This window comes from Rhinolophus sinicus, linkage group LG11 (genome assembly GCF_036562045.2).
Source record: "Rhinolophus sinicus isolate RSC01 linkage group LG11, ASM3656204v1, whole genome shotgun sequence".
In the NCBI taxonomy this organism is placed as follows: domain Eukaryota; kingdom Metazoa; phylum Chordata; class Mammalia; order Chiroptera; family Rhinolophidae; genus Rhinolophus; species Rhinolophus sinicus.
This window is the reverse complement of record NC_133760.1, coordinates 15076987-15094534: the sequence shown is the minus strand read 5'-3', so window position 1 is coordinate 15094534 and position 17548 is coordinate 15076987. Positions and strand designations below refer to the sequence as shown.

Sequence of the window (17548 nt, the reverse complement as noted above, 5' to 3'; positions counted from 1 at the left end):
AGGGACACCTCTTTCCTCTTGGGCTCCTTTACCTGGTGAGAGTTGTGCTTCTGATGTTCCTGGAACAAGGAAGTTTATTCTGAAAGTCTGCTCTCAGTTCAACTGTAGTGTATGTGATTTTAAAGAAATTAATTGGAACATCGATGTACACTTGACAAGTTCTTCGCATATTTGCTTTGACAGTCTCTTAACAATAGTTCTGTTGACATATTCTATTTAATTAAAAATATTAATTAGTATAATGATAATAACATAACATTAATGGGAAATTTTAAACTTTGTCTGTGATCTGCTTCTCGTGTTGGAGGAGGGTGCTGAGAAATGGCAGCACGGGCCCCATCCCAGGTTCCCAGCGGCCCAGGGACCCCCTTCTTGACCCTCTTCCTTGCAGGGAGACGACTCCGTGGGAAGGCGTTCTACAATGTGGGCGAGAAAGTGTACTGCCAGGAGGACTTCCTGGTGAGTCAGCTATGCCCTGGCTGCTGCCATGGGTGGGAGCAGGGGCGGGACCCTCCTTCTGATTCACATGGAGACCTGAGGCCAGGAGGCAGGTGCTGGCTGGGCAGTGAGTGCCCCTTTGTCACATAACATCCTGGATCCTGTGTCCCCTCCCAGTACTCCGGGTTCCAGCAAACGGCTGACAAGTGTAGCGTGTGTGGACACCTCATCATGGAGATGGTGAGAACCTCCCCCAGGCTCCTGGAGCCCCTTGGACATGGGCAGACTTAGGACCCCACCCTTTTCACCTGTTGCAGACCTGCCAGGGGCTCAGAGCCAGAGCCTATTCCGGGGGCTGTGCTGAGCCTTCCACCTGCACTGACCCTTCAGTGCCTCCCACCCCCAGATCCTCCAGGCCCTCGGGAAGTCCTACCACCCAGGCTGCTTCCGGTGCTCCGTGTGCAATGAGTGCCTCGACGGGGTGCCCTTCACTGTGGACGTGGACAACAACATCTACTGTGTCCGAGACTATCACACGTGAGTAGCCAGGGTATTGAGCGGTTGTGACTCCCACTGTTTCTTCTGCCTCCCCTGGACGCATTTCCCTGGTCTGCCTGTCTGTGTTCTGCATTCTTGGTCTTTGCACTTCCGGCCTCCCGTTGTGCTCGGTGGTTGGTTTAAGGCATGATCTCTGCCATGAGCCCTCTGTCTTGGGTGGTTCAACCACCAGCTCTCTCTCTCCTCTCCTTGCCTTTGCCTGCGTGCTTCCCTCCTCCTAGTGCTGGGGACTCTTCTGGCTGTCCCACCTAGCATTTATCCTTCTGTTCCCAGGGCCAGGCTAGGCTTCTTCTGCTTGAGATGGGGGTCTCTGCAGTGTCTTTCTCCTGCCTGTCCAGTACCCATTTGAGCAGCCAGTACATTCTCCTTTGCTGTGACTCCAGGCCCAGCCCTCGGAGCTCTGGTCCTGTGCTGCTGCCTTGCGTGGGGTTGGTGCCTGGCACAGGTCAGCGTGGAGCCAGGCTCTACAGGCATCTCAGCTAGAAGGTGGCCCAAACCTGGACATTAGGGGGCAGGGAACTTGCAGGAAGCATGAGGGATAGAGCAGGGTGGAACCTGAAGCCATCCTGGAGGAGGTGGTGGAGTGGAGGTGAAGTGGGGAGTCAGATAACAAGCCAGTCCCAAGAAGGCATGGGGAGTTGCTCCCACCCTGGCTTGTCCACACAAGGAAAGGGGATCTGCAGTTCGGACCACGTCATGGGGCTGCTGTGGATGGCCCTGCCCTTGTGCCCGTGGCTTCTGGTCACTCAGCTGGTCACTTCTGGTTTTCTTTATTTCTGCAGGGTTTTTGCACCAAAATGTGCCTCCTGTGCCCGTCCTATCCTCCCTGCACAGGTAGGAAGCATTCACCTGGAGATGATCAGGTGCTTGGCCCAGCCCAGCCTCTGCCTGGTCCTGTCCAGGTCAGCCCCAGCTCTCAGGCCCCTGTGGGAGGGAGGAGCAGATGCTCCTGCCCCGTATCCCTCAGGGCTGAGGGATGTATGTGGTGTCCATGCTGCAGGGGGCAGAGTGCCTGCATGAGTTAGAGGGAAATGCTGGCCTCTGCTGCGTGGCCACCCCACTGCCGCCCTCAGCTCCATTGCCCATCGATGGAAGGACTGCTGCCTGGGTCTGTTAGCTCTGCAGACAGAGGTGGTGGGGGCAGCAGACGAGACGAGGGCATGGCCTGTGCAGGAGACATCCTTGGGTGGTGCAGACCCTCAGGCACTGGGTCTTCCACACATGCTGGTTCTGTCCCAAGCTGGGGAAGCAGGACTGGCAGGGGTCTTTCCTGACTCCAAAGAACTGAAAAGAACATGTACCTACACACTGACACCTGTGTGATGGTTCTCGTGGCCACGCGTGCGTGCAGCATGGGAGAGTGCCTGAGGCACATGCACATCCATTCGTGTGCATCTACCGATACTCATTCCGGCCCCAGGGAAACCCCGATGGCAGTGCTCAGATGGGCGTGAATACATATCTGCCATGACAGTAGCACATGGTGTAGTTGTGTGCACCCACACATAATTCACCTCCATCCCCAGCTTGCTTATTGTGTGCGAACTCCCTCTCTTCCTCCAGGGCTGTGAGACAACCATCCGTGTGGTGTCCATGGACAGAGACTACCACGTGGAATGTTACCACTGTGAGGTGAGCCCGGCCCCCCCTGGAAGGCTGGAGGCTGGGGCAGACCCCATCCACACGGGTCTCCTTTTCCCTAGTTGTTCTGGGAGCCCCCCTCCTCTTGTATGATTCTTACCCATTCTACCTGTCCTCCCCCCGTGAGTCCTTTCCCCAAGATATGTTCTCTCTCAGCCCATTTCTCATTCAATCAAGTATTTACTGAGGATTTTCAGGTGTGGGATGTTGTGGATGTACATCGAATAAAGACAGTCTCTACTCCCATGGGAGAGACACGTACTCAGGCAGGATCTACACAGGGTCATCATTGCTGTCAAGGGGAGTTTTCAGAGCACATAGGAGGCCTTGGAAAATCAAGGAAGGCTTTCTGGAGGAGATGACACTCTAGCTAAGATTTGAAAGATGAATAAGAGTTAGCCAAGGAGGCAATGAGAAGGGCATTTCCAGGCAATTGAAGTACAATGTCCTTAGGCATGAAGGTGAGTGTGTTGTTTTGTGTCACTGGAGAAGTTGGCAGGAGCTAGAGATGAAAGGCCACATGAGCTAAGGAGTGTGGATTTATCCTGAGGGCAACAGAAGATGATCAGAAAGGATGACACAATGGCATTCAGAGTTTAGAAACTCAGCTATGCAGGGAGTGAATGGAGGAAGAGGTATGGGGCTGGGGTTTACTGAGGAGGCTGGTAGAGTCAGGATTATGGTCCTGGGTTCAGGGAAGTAAATTGAGTGATGATTAGGCAGTAAAAGGGGCTGGATTTAGTCAGTGATTAGATGTGGGAGTTTGGGGGTTGGGAGGTGTCACCTCAGGAGAGAATGAGGGTGAGGAGAGGGGATGAGATGCTCTCATTTTTGGTAGCTGGAGACACCTGAATGGAGATGTCCGGGCTGCAGCTAGGAGGTCAGAGACTCTGGCTACAGGTGTAGGAATCTGAGAGTCACTGGCATATATAGCTCTCTCATCTCTAATACTCTGCCCTGTGGTTTCTAGTCACCTTGGCTTCCCTGAATTCTCAATTTGAGGAGACCAGTAGGCCCTCTTTGGCCAACTCGGAAAATCTCTCCAGGAAGTAACTTGCAGCTCATCTCATTAGTTTCCCTTCTCTCAGCGATCACCAACCTGCCTTGCCTGTTGTCCAGGGTGTGCAAAGCCATTGTTTCATATATGTTGCCTGGGTTTTCATTGTTAACGGGAGGATGGGAAGTCCGGTCCTTGTTAGTGTCATGGCTGGAAGCAGGAGTTCCATCCTGGACGTGTAGATGGCTGCTGAAGCCAGGGGAGTAGCAGAGGTCTTCCAGGGAGAGCTGTCGGGGAAGGAACGGGGGGCTCAGGATGGCCCAAGGAACACTAGCATTTGGGCGGTGCATAGAGGCAAAGCAGCCATGTGGGGAGGCCGATCGTGAGGGAATGGGGAGGTAGGAGAAAAATCAAGAAGAGTGCGTTGGATTTCAGAGCCCCAGGAAAGAGCAGGAGGGAGTGTCAGTGAGAAATCCTCAATCCTCAAGGGTCCATTTGGAACCAGGTTGCCCGGCTGGGGGCAAGTGGCCCAGTGGGAACAGGAATCCTGCTGGGGGAACAGGGAAGGAGGAACATGGCCTGCAGTTCCCCCTCCAGCAGTAACAGGGCATCCTGTTCTGCTGTCCTGGAAACCATGGTGTCCCTTGGGATTGCAAAGCATAGTCCTTAAGGCTGATTCTGATAGTCGAGCAAGTCACGCTGTGGGTGTTTCATAGCCAGAGCCTCAACGCTGTGAGATGAGGTGCTGCTGTCCCCAGGGAAGACCGTTGGACAGGAACTTGGGTCTCTAGGCCTCCTCTCTCTTCCCCTCTCTGGTGTGTGGTAGAAACAGTGTCCAGTCAGGGGGCTGTGGCAGGACAGGGAGGACACCTGGGACGTGAGTGGCTTGGGACATGAGGCCCCATCGCAGCAGCCCAGCTCCATTCCTTGTGGGGCGGGGCAGGTGTTGGTCTCAGGGGCTTTGGGTAAGAAAAGTCAAATCTTTGAGGCAGGAGTTCAGCCCTGGATGCAGTAAGAGTGTGACCAAAGGGGCCTCCTTGGGGTGGGAGGCAAAAGGAAAGAAAAAGATGTCCAGTGGCCTCGCCTGGTACCCCACTGTCTCTGAAGCACACCCTCCATAGCTGTGCTTCACACTGCCTGCCAGTTATTTACAGAGGTCACATGCCAGTCACATAACTTGTTAAACAGAAAAATTAGCCTATGAAATATACCGCAGTGGTGAAATGGCAAGATGAGGGACATAAAGCAAATCTCCTTGTTTACTTGATGTCCCCAAGTCTTTCTTCTCTTCCATTCTCTCTAAAGGCCACTGGGGGAGGCATTTGACCCCCCCTCCTAAGGTCACCAGTGACCCCCCAGGTGGCAGGACCCGGGAGACACTTCTCAGTGGCACTGCCCTAACCTCTCAGCAGCTTTCTACACCCTGCCCACTCCCTGCCTGACTGCCCTGAGGACCATCCAGTTTCGGTTTTCTTCACTTTATTTCCCCCTCAAATCTCCTTGGCTCAGGTCTCCTCCTCCTTCTGCCTCTTAATGTTGGAGCCTCCAGAGCTCAGCCTTTGCCCTCTTTTCTAGTTCTCTGAGCTCCCTGGGAGATGTAATCTGTTTTGTTAAGACCATCCTATTTTTGTGCTGACACCCCCATTTACTGCCCAGCCCTCACCTCCAGTGTCCAGGCTTGTGTCTAACCACCTCCCTCTTCTCTCCTCCTCTAGGAGGCATCTCCAATTCCATGTGTCCTACCTGGGCTCTGGACCCCCTCCCTCCAACAATAAATAAATAAAACCCAGGGAACTCCGGAAGTTGGGCAGAGCCCTATGGATCTGCCTCCACCCTGTTACTCAGAGGTGCCCAATGTGCGCCCCTCTGCCTACTCACTCTGGGGTTGGGGCTGTGTTCTTCCCTAGGACTGTGGGCTGCAGCTGAGCGGGGAGGATGGACGTCGCTGCTACCCGCTGGAGGGCCACCTGTTGTGCCGTCGCTGCCACCTGCGGCGCCTCCGGCCAGGCCCGCTTCCCTCACCTGCCGTGCACGTCACCGAGCTCTGAGCAGGGGCGGGAGCCGGACCCTGGGGCCTTGTGTGCGTGTGTGAGTGCTGACGGCATGGGTGACCCAGGCCAGGGTCCAAGTTTTGCGTCAGGGTGCCGCACTTCCGCCCCTCTCCCCCAACTTCCCCCCACTTGCCACCGAGCTGCTGTCCGAGGGGCCGGCCCCGCGGCAAAGCTACTTCTATTTATTCACCGTCCGTGCCACCTCCAGCCTCTTCCTTCCTTCCTGCCCGCCTCCCACCCGCCCCGTCAGGGCTTTCTGTTCTGGACCCTCGCGGCCTCGCGCCCGGGGTAGGGGTGGGGGTGGGGCAGGCTCAGACCGCCACGGGGTACAGACTGAAGACGCCCCACTGTGTGCAGGGGTGCGAGGTAGACCCGGGGTAGAAGGACAGTATGCAGGCTGGCCAGCCGCAACTGGCGGAGGCCTGTTTGTGTCTCTTAAGGGCCTTGGCTGCTCCTTGTTTGGGGTTACAGGAGGGCGTGAGGAGTGGCACCCTTGGGGAGTGCGGCCTGCAAAGCAGCCCTGCTTTTGGCCATTGTGGTCACTGCGGGACTTGGCCACCTGGATTCCCACGGGTGTTTTCAGCCACAGCCCACCTCAGTCTCCCCGTCACTAGCTCCTGGCTCGGAGACTGCCCCCACCATTAGCCTCGGAAAAAGAACCTTCTCACTCAGAATTCCAGCCACAGGTCTTGGTCAAGAGACGTTGAAGGGGGTGCCCTGCTCATGCAGCGGGGAGAACACCTGCTGCAGGAAAGCACTGTGTATCAGACTCCATGACAAATGCATATGATTTGACTTAAATTAAGTTTTTCCTTTGAGAATATTTTCATTTTCTTTAAGAGAATATAGTTTTCTTCTAAAAACTTGGCCCACGGTTGTTATTTCTTAGGAAAATTATGAGAAACTCACAGATGTCCATTTGTATGTCAAAAACATTGTAGTTTAACTATTTTTGTATAAATGCCTTTAAAATCTCAAAGCGTGTCTGCCTTTTAGACTTTAGAATCGTGTGGGGTTTTGCTTGTGTCGTGTCTTACGAGGGGTGACCTAATGAAATGTGGTTTGAGGAAATGGAGATGTTTTTTTCTCTGAAAGACACATGGGGATTAGGAAGCCTGGATTTCTCACTGATGGCTTATGTTGGAGTTGCTCTTGTGGGTGGCCCCTGCAGGCAAGAGACCCCCTAATCACGATAAACCATCACAGTGCTGTTCATGGAATAGTTTGACTTGAGTCCATCTGTTCCTGTGAGAACCTGAACAGCCTTCTCTTGGCTACTGTTCTCGTCCTCCCTTCCTCTCATTGTTAGATGTGGGGTCCCTTTGCTTGTCAGACCATTCATTTGGGGGAGCCAGGTCGTAGGAACCAGAACATTGTTGGGAGTGCCCTTTGGGACACATAGAAGGAAAGTGGTAGCCAGTGGGGACCTGCTGGGCTGAGGCCTGGAGCTGGGAGGCCCCCTGGTGGGCTGAGGAAGCAAGTACCGGGGGAATTTGGTGAGTGTTTAAACGCAGAGGTGGTCCTGAGAACGGGAAAGTGTGTCTCTGGAGAAGGGGACTGCATTGGGAAAAGGGTGGCTTCTTGGAGGAGGAGGTGAACCCAACAGAACAGGTGAGAGTAAATTGCAGAAAATGAAGCTTGTTTCTGGTTTTCTATTCCTCTTGAGGGGAGCTTTGCTTTCTAGTCAGTTATCACAAAGCTTTCTTCTGATTGCCCTTTTGGCTTCTGATGTCAAAGCTGCTTTGCCTGGGTTTCTCCTTGTTGCAGAATCAGCCCTTCTCTTTTCTCTTTCTTTGTGTCTGCTGTGGAGGTGGCCCTTGGTCTTCCAGGCGTGGAGATTACCATTGGTCTCCCTCCATGCCTGCTCCATCCTGGTTACCAGGCTTCCCCACCCAGCTGGATTATGTCATCACAGCACAAACCTGCCTTTCAAGTTCATGTGCCATACTTTGTCCAAAGTCAGAGGCAAGGGGATACACGACCCTGGGATGCAGTGCCTCATCTCTGGCCACAGTTTGCCCTTCCTCTCTGGCCTCCAGGGCCCATGTGGCCTTGGTCAGGACTGATGACCGCCACTGTCCTTCTCACTACGGAGCCTTTGCACATGCAGTTCCCTCTGCCTGGTCCACTCCTTGCCCAGTGCTTTGGTTGGTGGTCAAATCCTTCAGGTCTCAGCTGTACAAATAAGCCAGGCTCCCAGTTGTTATACTTCATCAAAACCCAGTATTTTGGGCGCCTGCTCTCCAAGCTTTTTCCAAAAGTGGCACGTTCCAGTCCATTTTCAGGAGTGGATGCTGACTGATGGTTGCTGAGTCTGAGGAAGCAGTGTGGGAGCCAGACTCGGGGCCAGGTAGATTGCCCGGGACCTTCCAACCCTGCGTGCCAAGCCCACCTGCCCCTAGGACGTTGTCCCTGACGTCAGTACCTGCTGACACCTGGAACTGTGCCTTGAATCACTGCTGTGTTTTCATGTATCAAGAGAAGAAGAGAATTGTCTTGCTCTCCGTGGCCTCACTAGATGGTGTGCTCTCCAGGCCGGACCTGTTGGGGTGGTTCACTCTTGTTTCTACGTGCCTGGCACGTGGTTGGTACCACAGCCTGAGCCAAACCCTGCCCTGGGCTTTAAGGGTCTGTATTTCGACCCCCATTGGTTTGCAAGTCCAAGTGCAGCCTGAATTGCCCAATGAAGGAGCCAAGGGTGGGTTATAAAGGTCCACTGTACTGTACTGTACACACTGCACGTCAGGTGTGTGCGTGTGCAGCCCAGGCAGTCCACTCACACGTGTGCCTTTGCGCTCGACCCTGGGGCCAGTTCTCATGCGGAGAGGCAAGACTCGAGTGCTGGGTCCACTGCAGTGTGTGTGTGTGTGTGTGTGTGTGTGTGTGTGTATGTGTGTGATTTTGGCCTGGGATGGTGGGCTCTTGGAGGCTTCTAGGGGTGGGTCTTGGGCCTGGGGTGCCCTCATGGTCCTCGGGTTGGAGGGGATGGTGACGACCCCTCCTGCTCAGTGCTTCCTGCTGCTCTTTGGCCAGGAGACACAGATGAGAGCTTGTTGGACTGTGGCTAGAAGGGGCTGGGCAATGATTTGTGGGACCTGGGAGGGTCTGGGCATGGGAATCCACAGCAGTGAAAGTCTGGAGAGCCATGTGGGCCAAGGAATGGCCGGGGGTCAGTGGGCCAGGTGCGGTGGCGGTCAGAGGGTAAGTGTGGTGACGTGTGGGGCTGTGCTGACCACCATCTCCTTCCACCTCCACCCTCATCCCCGAGGCTGGTCTCCAGCTCTGTGCACTTCTGGTCAGCAGATGCCCTGGGGAGGGGCGAGGGCTGCAGGGGTAGGAGCGGGCTCAGCCTGCTGGGGGCTCTGGGCGGGCCTTGGGCTAGGATCTGAGGATGGGTCTGGGAGTGAGGTGAGCGCCCAGGTTACCGGTGACCTGGAGGACCTGCGTCCACATGGTGGGTGAGCATTGGGTCTGAATGTGCCCTAAGTGGGTGTCCTGGGTACCAGGCTGGCAGAGGGCTGTCTGTGTACACATGCCCTGGGGACTGGGGGCCTGCTCAGCAGGCATGGGTGAGAGGCTCAGAGGTGGGAGTGGCCATATGGCCTCGGTGGAGAGGGGGAAGCTCTTCCTGAGCCGTCCTGGGAGGAAGTCTGTGTGGCACTGTCTGCTGGGGTAGCAACACCAGGCGGAGGCAGCAGACACTCACCAGGCCCCTGGTTCCTGAAGACGGAGCCCCCGGTGTGTCTGGGTCTTGGAGAACCCAAGGGGAACATTGCTGGAGCAGAAGGGTGCCTTCTCCCCTTCCATCTTCTTCTGACTCTGAGGGGAGTGCTGGGCTGTCCTTCCTAAGCCTGGGGGGGGGTGTCACAAGTGGACCCTTTCCTGTCCTGCAAGGCGGGTACCCTGGAGGGAAGAGGGCCTGAGAGGGTCCCAAGGACATCAGGCCTCTGGATCCCCTGGCCTGGGGGACTGCGGCCCTGGAACACCTGGCACTTTGGAGGGAAGTGCTCACCTGTCTGTGCCCAACCGCTCACTTGTCGCTCTCATCGTCCCACACCAATGCACACTCTTCTGTGTCTGCTGTGCAGGTACACCTGCCCATTTCACACACACCTGCCCTGCCACTGGTTATATGTCTCACAACCTCCACCTTAGCTGCCTGAAGTTACCTGCCACACACTGTCACAGGCACCTGCATGACACAGCTGGCTCACTCCTCTGTGACAGCACATGGGCCATCAGTGCCCTGTCCACTGTAAGGTTTGCGGACATAGAGGGTGGGGCTCAAGGGCAGGGAGATGCATTTCACTAGGCCTGATGTTTACCCACCCTCCTTCAATCCCAAATTGTTGGAAACTCCGTCTTTCACCTGGTCTAGCGGTGCTAATGAGGACTTCCAGGCATATTTAGCTGGGCCCCGTGCCTGGTCCATGGTCTGGTATTGCCACATTCCTGAGCTGAGTGGATCGCAGCCAGGATCTGTTGTCCTTGCAGCTAGATGGGGGCTTTGAGTCTTGGCCTGTCCCTGAACCACCTCTTCCCATGGCCCTGCCCAGCTCTCCTCAGCTCTCTTCTTCCACCCCCAAGAACTTGGTCAATTTTGGCCCAGGGCAGGGAATCACTGACCCTGGGGAGAGGGGCTCCCCCAAACTTGGGAGATAGCTCTAATGGGGAGTGGAGGGCATCCCACTGGCAGAGAAGAGTGTCTTTAGAGCACGAGGCTCTGTCTGCGATGGAGATCAAACTGACCAGGCCTGTACCACGTGGAAGTGGAGGAGGCACGAGATGCCGCTCTGTGGTGTGTGTGGGGCAGGGGTCGGGTCCTACAGGAAGACCCTGAGTAGGGGTGCGGGGGGGTCTCACTGTTAGGGGTCAGTGGGGACAGTGCATTTAGCTGTGATGTGAACCCTCCCTCCTTTCCTCCTTCCTCTGTTTTCTCCTCTGTTAAAAATATATATACATATATATAAATATATATGTATATATAAATATATATGTATACATATATATTTATATATATATTTAAAGATTTTATCATACTTGGTCTGATTAGAAAAAAAGAATAACTCATTGGTTTTTTGACTGAACAACTGGGTGGGTTGCTATTTCCTTGGTGGGGAAAGGTATGGTGGAACAGGTTTGTGTGAATCAAAAATCCTGTTTTCCATACAGAGATGTCTGTCACAGGGACCAGGCAGTTGGATATATGAGTTTGGAGCTTAGGGGAGAAATCAGGGCCTCCTGGAGACACATGTTTTAGAGCCATCTGTGCAGGTACTTGAAGTCACAGATGAGATCACATAGAAGGAGGGTGAGATAGAAACGAGAAGGGGCCGAGCCAGAGCCCTGAGGTGTGCCCACCTTTATGCCTGGGCGCAGGGGATGAAGCGGGCAGCCGGTGGGCTGGTTAAGCATCAGAGAAGCCTTGGTGAGAAGGGCGGCAGGGGTTTTGGAAAGCTGGTGATGACTGGCAACCTGGAATAAAGCTGTTTCTGTGCAGAAGTGGGGAAAATAGATCAAAGCCCACAGAGATGGGGGGAGGGAAGACGAGAAGGCAGAGAGCAGCCACTTCTTTCAAGTATTTTGGGAAGAGGTGTAGCAGCTGAAGGGGATTTGGGTGGGTGGGGGGGTTCTTTTAGAAAGCTGAGGGCTTTGAGGCTCCCTGCCCATGTCTGTGAGAGCATGTACACCCCACATGGGCATTTCCAGGCTCGTCGGCCTCCCCGCCCGGACCCCGCTCTTCTTGAGGATGGGGTCTGTGACAATGGTCACAGTGTGCCCAGCATCTGGCTCCCAAGGTGCTGGTGACATGGGTCTGTACATAGAAGGCACTTAGAACGCTGACAAGTGCATGATAAATGCTCATAAAAGTGGCTTACTGTTGGCTGGTGGACTGGGAAGTAACTGAAGACTGATGGCTGTTCTGGAGGACTTGCTCCAGGGCCTACTGAGGCCGCTGTGTCCCTCTGTAGAGTGGACCAAGGTGGCAGCTCCGAGTCCCAAGAGATGGAGGGGTCAGATGCCCAGCAGCACCACGCAGGTCAGCTTTGTGTGCCAACATAGCAGCCAGCCCCCCAAAACTGGACTGAGTCACCTCTAGGAGCTCACAGCTCCATTACTTGGCCCGGGGAGACCCCGGAGGAAGAGGCTAACTCAGGACGGAGCCACTTACTGAACCTCGCCACGATGGTGTCCATGGAAAGTGCCACAGCTTCACTCTGATGGGGAGACAGCGGTGGTGGCCCCTTGGAGAACATTAGTCAAAGACTGAAGGTCACTGGGGGCCCTTTTGACATCCTGTGGGGCTAGAGAGATGTGGGAATACACAGATTCTCTCTTAGACCAGCTGGATACTGAGCTCGATGTCACTGAAAATGAGTGTCCGAACTGCAAACATGTTTGGAGGTCTTAGAGCAAATGAATGAAGATAACAGTGAACAGCTACCGACGGAGCTACAGGAGCTGGCATTGGAGGAGCACAGGCTGACCCAGGAGCTGGAAGAGGTGGAAAAGAGCCACAAGACAGAGCAAGAAAAAGCTTGAGACTGCCCAGGCTGAGGCTGAGAGACTGGGTGGGGGGAAGCTCAGTATCAGAGGGAATGCAGTGAGTTTAAATGACAGCACTGGAAGGTGATGGGCTGAAGAGTGTAGAAACCAGATGCATTATGCCCAGGTGCAGTTGGGCAAGCTAAGAAAACCAACGTCTTCAATGAGACCTTTACCGTCTTCACAGTGGACAATTTGGCACAGTTATTAACATCAGATGGGGTCTCCTGCCCAGTGTTCCTGTGGCATGGAACGAGGTCAGCACTGCTTGGGGCTGGCTGGCATTGCTGCTCCATGCCCTGACCAGTGAGATGGATCTGAAGTTCAGAGGTCTCACCTTGTTCCTATGGAAACCACTCACATCTGCAGCCTCAGACAGACAAAGCTAAGGAGCTGCTGTTGTGTTGTTCTGGGGGTTGCCGTTTTGCGGGGACAAGTTTTGCTATGCGATGGTGGCTTTCCTGGGCTGTGTGCAGCAGTTCCAAAAAGAGGTTGAGAAAGGGGACACACGTTTTTGTCTTCCTTTCAGGATGGATGTGGAGAAAGGCAAGATTGAAGACAGAGGAGTCAGCGGTGGCTCCTGTTCCATCAAAACCCAGTTTAACTCTGAGGAACAGTGAACAACAATAGCTCTCAAGTTCATGCATGACAAACCTTAAGTGGGGTCTTGCCTCACAATTTCATAACAAATGACTTTTTTTTTCTTAGAGAGATGCTTGCCTTAAAGCCTTCAAATTTTGTTTTGTTTACAGAAAAAAAAGCCTTAAACTAAATTCAGGTAATGTCAAACAGCACATGTTTACAATAGCCCCCCAAATCCACAAAAGTCCCTTTATTTTAAAATATCATATGATAGTTTCCAGAGCTACGACATGCCACGTATAGCTACCAGCCTTTGTCATCGTTTTGACTCTTAATCTCATGCCTTCCTTGCCCTTTCTCCCTTCAAAACAACAATTTTAAATTTGCTTCTTTTAAAAAAAACCTCAGTTGAATGGACCTCACTGTGTTTTCACTGGGTTTTATTTCTCTCAACTTCCTGCACTTACAATATGAAATAGAAACTTTGTCTCCACTGAGACCATGAGATGTGTGAGACACACAGTTGGATAACGTGAGAAAATGACATACAAGCTTTGCCTGGTCACCATGAGATGTGATCAGAAGTTTGAAATTTAACACTTTCTTCTCTCGGTTCTAGTATTGAATGGGTACTCTGTGTTAGAGATAAGAAATGGTGTTGAACACAGTCTGAGACATGGAGAGATTTAATTATTTGTAATAAAAGATTTGTGGAAGTCTGGAAAAAAGTGAATGAATGTAGGATAATGAATGTCTGCAGTTTGTATGTGAGTCCCTGAATGGGATAGTGTTGTGTCACTTCAGTAATGCTGTGTGTGACACTGCATGTGTGGGCATACACTGTGTCTGTGAGACCTACCACTATGCAATTGGGACCACCTGCTGAAGGGGACACATGACTCAGAGGGGGCACAGGGTATGAAGACTGCCAGGCTCCTGCCCCTCTGGGGTAACTATCATGCCGAATCATATGTTGATCACGCCTTTACTTCTCTATATAGTTTTACCACTTATGTATGTATCCTTAACAATGTATTATTGTATTGAATGCTTTGGGATTTTCTATTAATCAAATCATCCTGCACATATTATGGAATTCTACACTTGAAACTTATGTAATTTTACTGACCATTGTCACCCCAATAGATTTTAATTAAAAAAATAAATAAATAAATTGGGCACCATCCACTGCCACTTTTGACCTACAGAAATGTAAGCTAAAACATTTGTGTTACTTAATGCAGTGAATGTGTGGTAATGTGTTCAACAGCATAGTGAAAGCACGCTGTATGAGTACTTAAAACCTAATAGGTTCTTTAACTGACTGCTGGACAAAGGACGCTAACTGTGCATTTCGGTATGAAACTGTCAGATTTCCTTTCCACATTTAGCACTTCGTCTAGCTAGGATTCACTGTAAATATGTGGTGAGACAGCAATCTTTCCCTCAAAAACCAAACAAGTGAGACTGTCAATTCCAGAAAAACAAATAACGGTATTTTTTTTCATTTTTTATTTTTTGCAGTATAAAAGTGAGCAGTTTAAAAGAACACAAAATAAATTTGGAAGTGTGCATCGACGACTCTGAACTTCACAGCATCCCAACACTGAAGATAAAGGGTGACATTAATGAATACGAATCTTTATCATGAAGTGTATCAACGTTCAGAAAACCTGCCTATGTCAGTGAAACCATAATTTCCAAATAATCAAAGCATGACTTCACAGTATCGTGCATGATAAAATGATTAAAAGCGCAAGGCAGACCAATGGATTTTCATGTAATCGAGTAAAAAAGCATAGCTGCATAAAAATCAACAAATGAGTGAATAAATGAACGAAGGAACAAATAAATAAATAAACAAATAAATAAAATACAAACTTCAACCAAGATGGGATTGGGGAGGGCCTGTAAGGGGAGCTTTCACTGATACATCGATGGCAAAGCCCTACGGAAAATACGGCTTAAGTTGAACAGTTTTCCAAACTCCTTTTTTCAAATGATCTTCCTCTGACTTTGCTGAGGACTTTCAGCATAGCTGTCCCCTTGAGTGGCTTCAGGTTATGCATAGCAAATTATGTTTTCTCTGAAACTTTTCTTTTGCAGGAATATCAAACAGACGTTTTGTTTAAGGTCAATACCTGTATGATTGTTGGCTGTGCAGTGGAACTCATCATCTCTTGTTCAGCCTGGACTATCTAAGAGGAATATCCACGGTTATCTGATAAGTATACTAACATTCCCCGCCCTTTTCCAACTACATGCCTTTGTGTAGCCTGATTTCTTTTATATGCGTCCACAAAGATAACCCCAGCAGATTGAATGCAGAGGCAAATATGAGAATCCAGCTATTTCCTATTAAGACGGACATTGAAAGCATTCCCTGCCACCCACAAAAATGTGTAAACATTCGACTTCTTGCTAAATTTCTGGGAAACTCATTCAGATAGAACTGTTACTAATGTTCATATGTTGTTATGAATTTTTGAATCATTCAAGAGTATTTTAGGACTTTTACCGTTGCCTAGAAGCAGTGACCCAAATGTCTGTTATGCCTCTGCTATCATTGTCAATCATTTTAATTCTCTATATCATTTAAAGCCTACAGTGCCAGGGCAGCAGGGCTGGGCCAGAAGAGGCTGTGTGTCTTGGCTTCAGCACTTGCCTTCCTACATCTTTATACTTCAATGGGAGATATTCAGCCTCGGGCTGTTTAGTTGTGAGGACTGGACGTGACTACACTGGAGGAGCTGTTGGGCAGGGGCTGACCCTACAGAGCAGGGTTCGCTTTAGTAGGGTTCTGGTGCCTACCCAGTCTGCTCTTTGGATTTGTGTCCTCAGGGGTGGCTGGGTGATGCTCCAGCTGGGTCCAAACCTGGCCTCTCGGCATGGCATCCTGGGAAGGTCTCCATCTCAGGACAAGTTCAGCCATAGCCTGTGCCCTGCCAGGGCCACCTGGCATTAGCCACAAAGCAATCCACAGATGGCTGCCACCCACATTGTGCTTGAAGGTGCCTCAAGAGGGCCAGCTGCGAACTGACACCAGCTGTGGCTAGTGCTGGGCTTAGGGATGCTCAGCAAGAGGTATGGGATATGCTAAAGCCAGATGCTGCTTGTTTGGCTTTTGTGAAGCTTCAAGAGAGTTTAGGAAAGTCCACAGCATGAGCCAAGACAGGCTGTTTGTAAGGGAAAAGCCACTGGAAGTGGCTTGGGTGTGCCCAAAAGTTGGGTGGGGCGGGGTCTCTGGGAATCACCGGGGCATGGCGAATGAACAGCATTAGCCAGCTTGATGGAGACTCAGATATGGTGGCCGCCTACATCTGCACACCAGGAGAGTGTAGAGCTCAACAAAGAAACAATGGCTTCTGCCAACTCCTCTGTCTGGGATAAAGCTGCCCCTCCAGCCCTCGCCCTGAAGCTAGACAACTCAGTTTCTCCCTGTATGTCCCTGGCACCTTTTGAGCTGCTGCCCCAGCACTGGAGTTCAGAGTGAGTGATTACATGCACAGGTCCTTTAAAAGGAGCACTTGGGATTACAGTCGCCCTTTTCTCACTCAGTCACAATCTTGGCTGGTTTTCACAGCCAGAAGTTATGGGGACTTCTCTTCCTGACATTAAAAGCCTGGGCTGGGGAGCCTGGTGTGGGGCTGGGAACACTCACTCTTCTGGGGGGGGGAGGGGGAAGAGACCTCTGCAGCTGTTATCTCTCTCAATTTTTAATGGTCACAGGCAGGTGTGAGACCAGCCTGTTCAATGTCTCCTCCCCTCCTACCAGTCTTGAGGTGGCTTCTTCTGTATGTCCTTAGTTGTAGGGTTTTGGTTCAGCTAGACTTCAGGCAATTCTCAATGATAGTTGTTTTGTAGTTTAGTTATAATTTTGAGGTGGTTGTGAGAGTAGGTAAGCACATCTTGACTAGCCCAGTTAGAGTAATCCATTTTCTTTTGGCACAAAGCATTGTTGTCAAAATATGATAATTTTTTCCCCTTCTAAGATTTTTTTTTTTTGCTTAAATATTTCCATTTATTAATTTAAAAATTTTCTCTGAATTCTAATAGTCTTATCAGAATATTTTTTTCTTTAAATTAAAGTTTGCTGGGGTGACAGTTGTTAGTAAAGTTACATAGATTTCAGGTGTACAATTCTGTAATATACTATCTATATCTCACATTGTGTGTTCACCACCCAGAGTCAGTTCTCTTTCCATGACCATATATTAGACCCCTTTTACCCTCTTCTAGAGCCCCGTTCTCCCCTCCCCCCTTACCCTCTGGTAACCCCCAAACTATTGTCTGTGTCTATGAGTTTTTGTTCTTTCAGTTGTTTGTCTTGTTCTTTTGTTGTTTTGGGTTTATATACCACATATCAGTGAAGTCATATGGTTCTCTACTTTTTCTGTCTCACTGATTTCGCTTAGCTTATAGTCTCAAGATCCATCCATGTTGTCACAAATGGTCCTATTTTATCTTTTCTTACCGCTGAATAGTATTCCATTGTGTATATATACCACAGCTTCTTTATCCATTCATCTATCGAAGGACATTTTGGTTGTTTCCATGTCTTTGTGATGTTGCCCTGCCAGGCTCCAGAGCTGATAACTTCACTGCTTTCTTTGTCCTACCAGTGCATACCTGTATCTATCTCTACCTCTCTCTATCTTTATCTCTAATCTCTGTATCTAGATCTATATCTTTGTATCTATCTATCTATCTATCTATCTATCTATCTATCTATCTA

At 50.9% G+C, this 17548-nt stretch overlaps 1 protein-coding gene and 1 pseudogene across 5 annotated transcripts in view; both read left to right on the top strand.

The window, feature by feature from the left end:
* Positions 1–15219, top strand: part of WTIP (WT1 interacting protein) — a 29773-nt gene extending 14554 nt beyond the window's left edge. The window contains exons 3-9 of one of the 5 annotated variants that reach the window (XM_074314410.1): positions 392–459; positions 616–678; positions 756–975; positions 1779–1830; positions 2560–2628; positions 14338–14494; positions 14920–15216. In XM_074314410.1, coding sequence (XP_074170511.1) covers positions 392–459; positions 616–678; positions 756–975; positions 1779–1830; positions 2560–2628; positions 14338–14464 — 599 coding nt within the window. In that variant the 3' untranslated portion in view covers positions 14465–14494; positions 14920–15216. Of the gene's footprint in view, positions 1–391; positions 460–615; positions 679–755; positions 976–1778; positions 1831–2559; positions 2629–5541; positions 6665–14337 lie in introns of those variants that run through there. The other 4 variants (XM_074314409.1, XM_074314412.1, XM_074314411.1 and 1 more) reach the window with 4 other exon arrangements.
* LOC109439861 (uncharacterized) lies at positions 8650–13739 on the top strand (annotated as a pseudogene).
* Positions 15220–17548: the final 2329 nt, after the last annotated feature.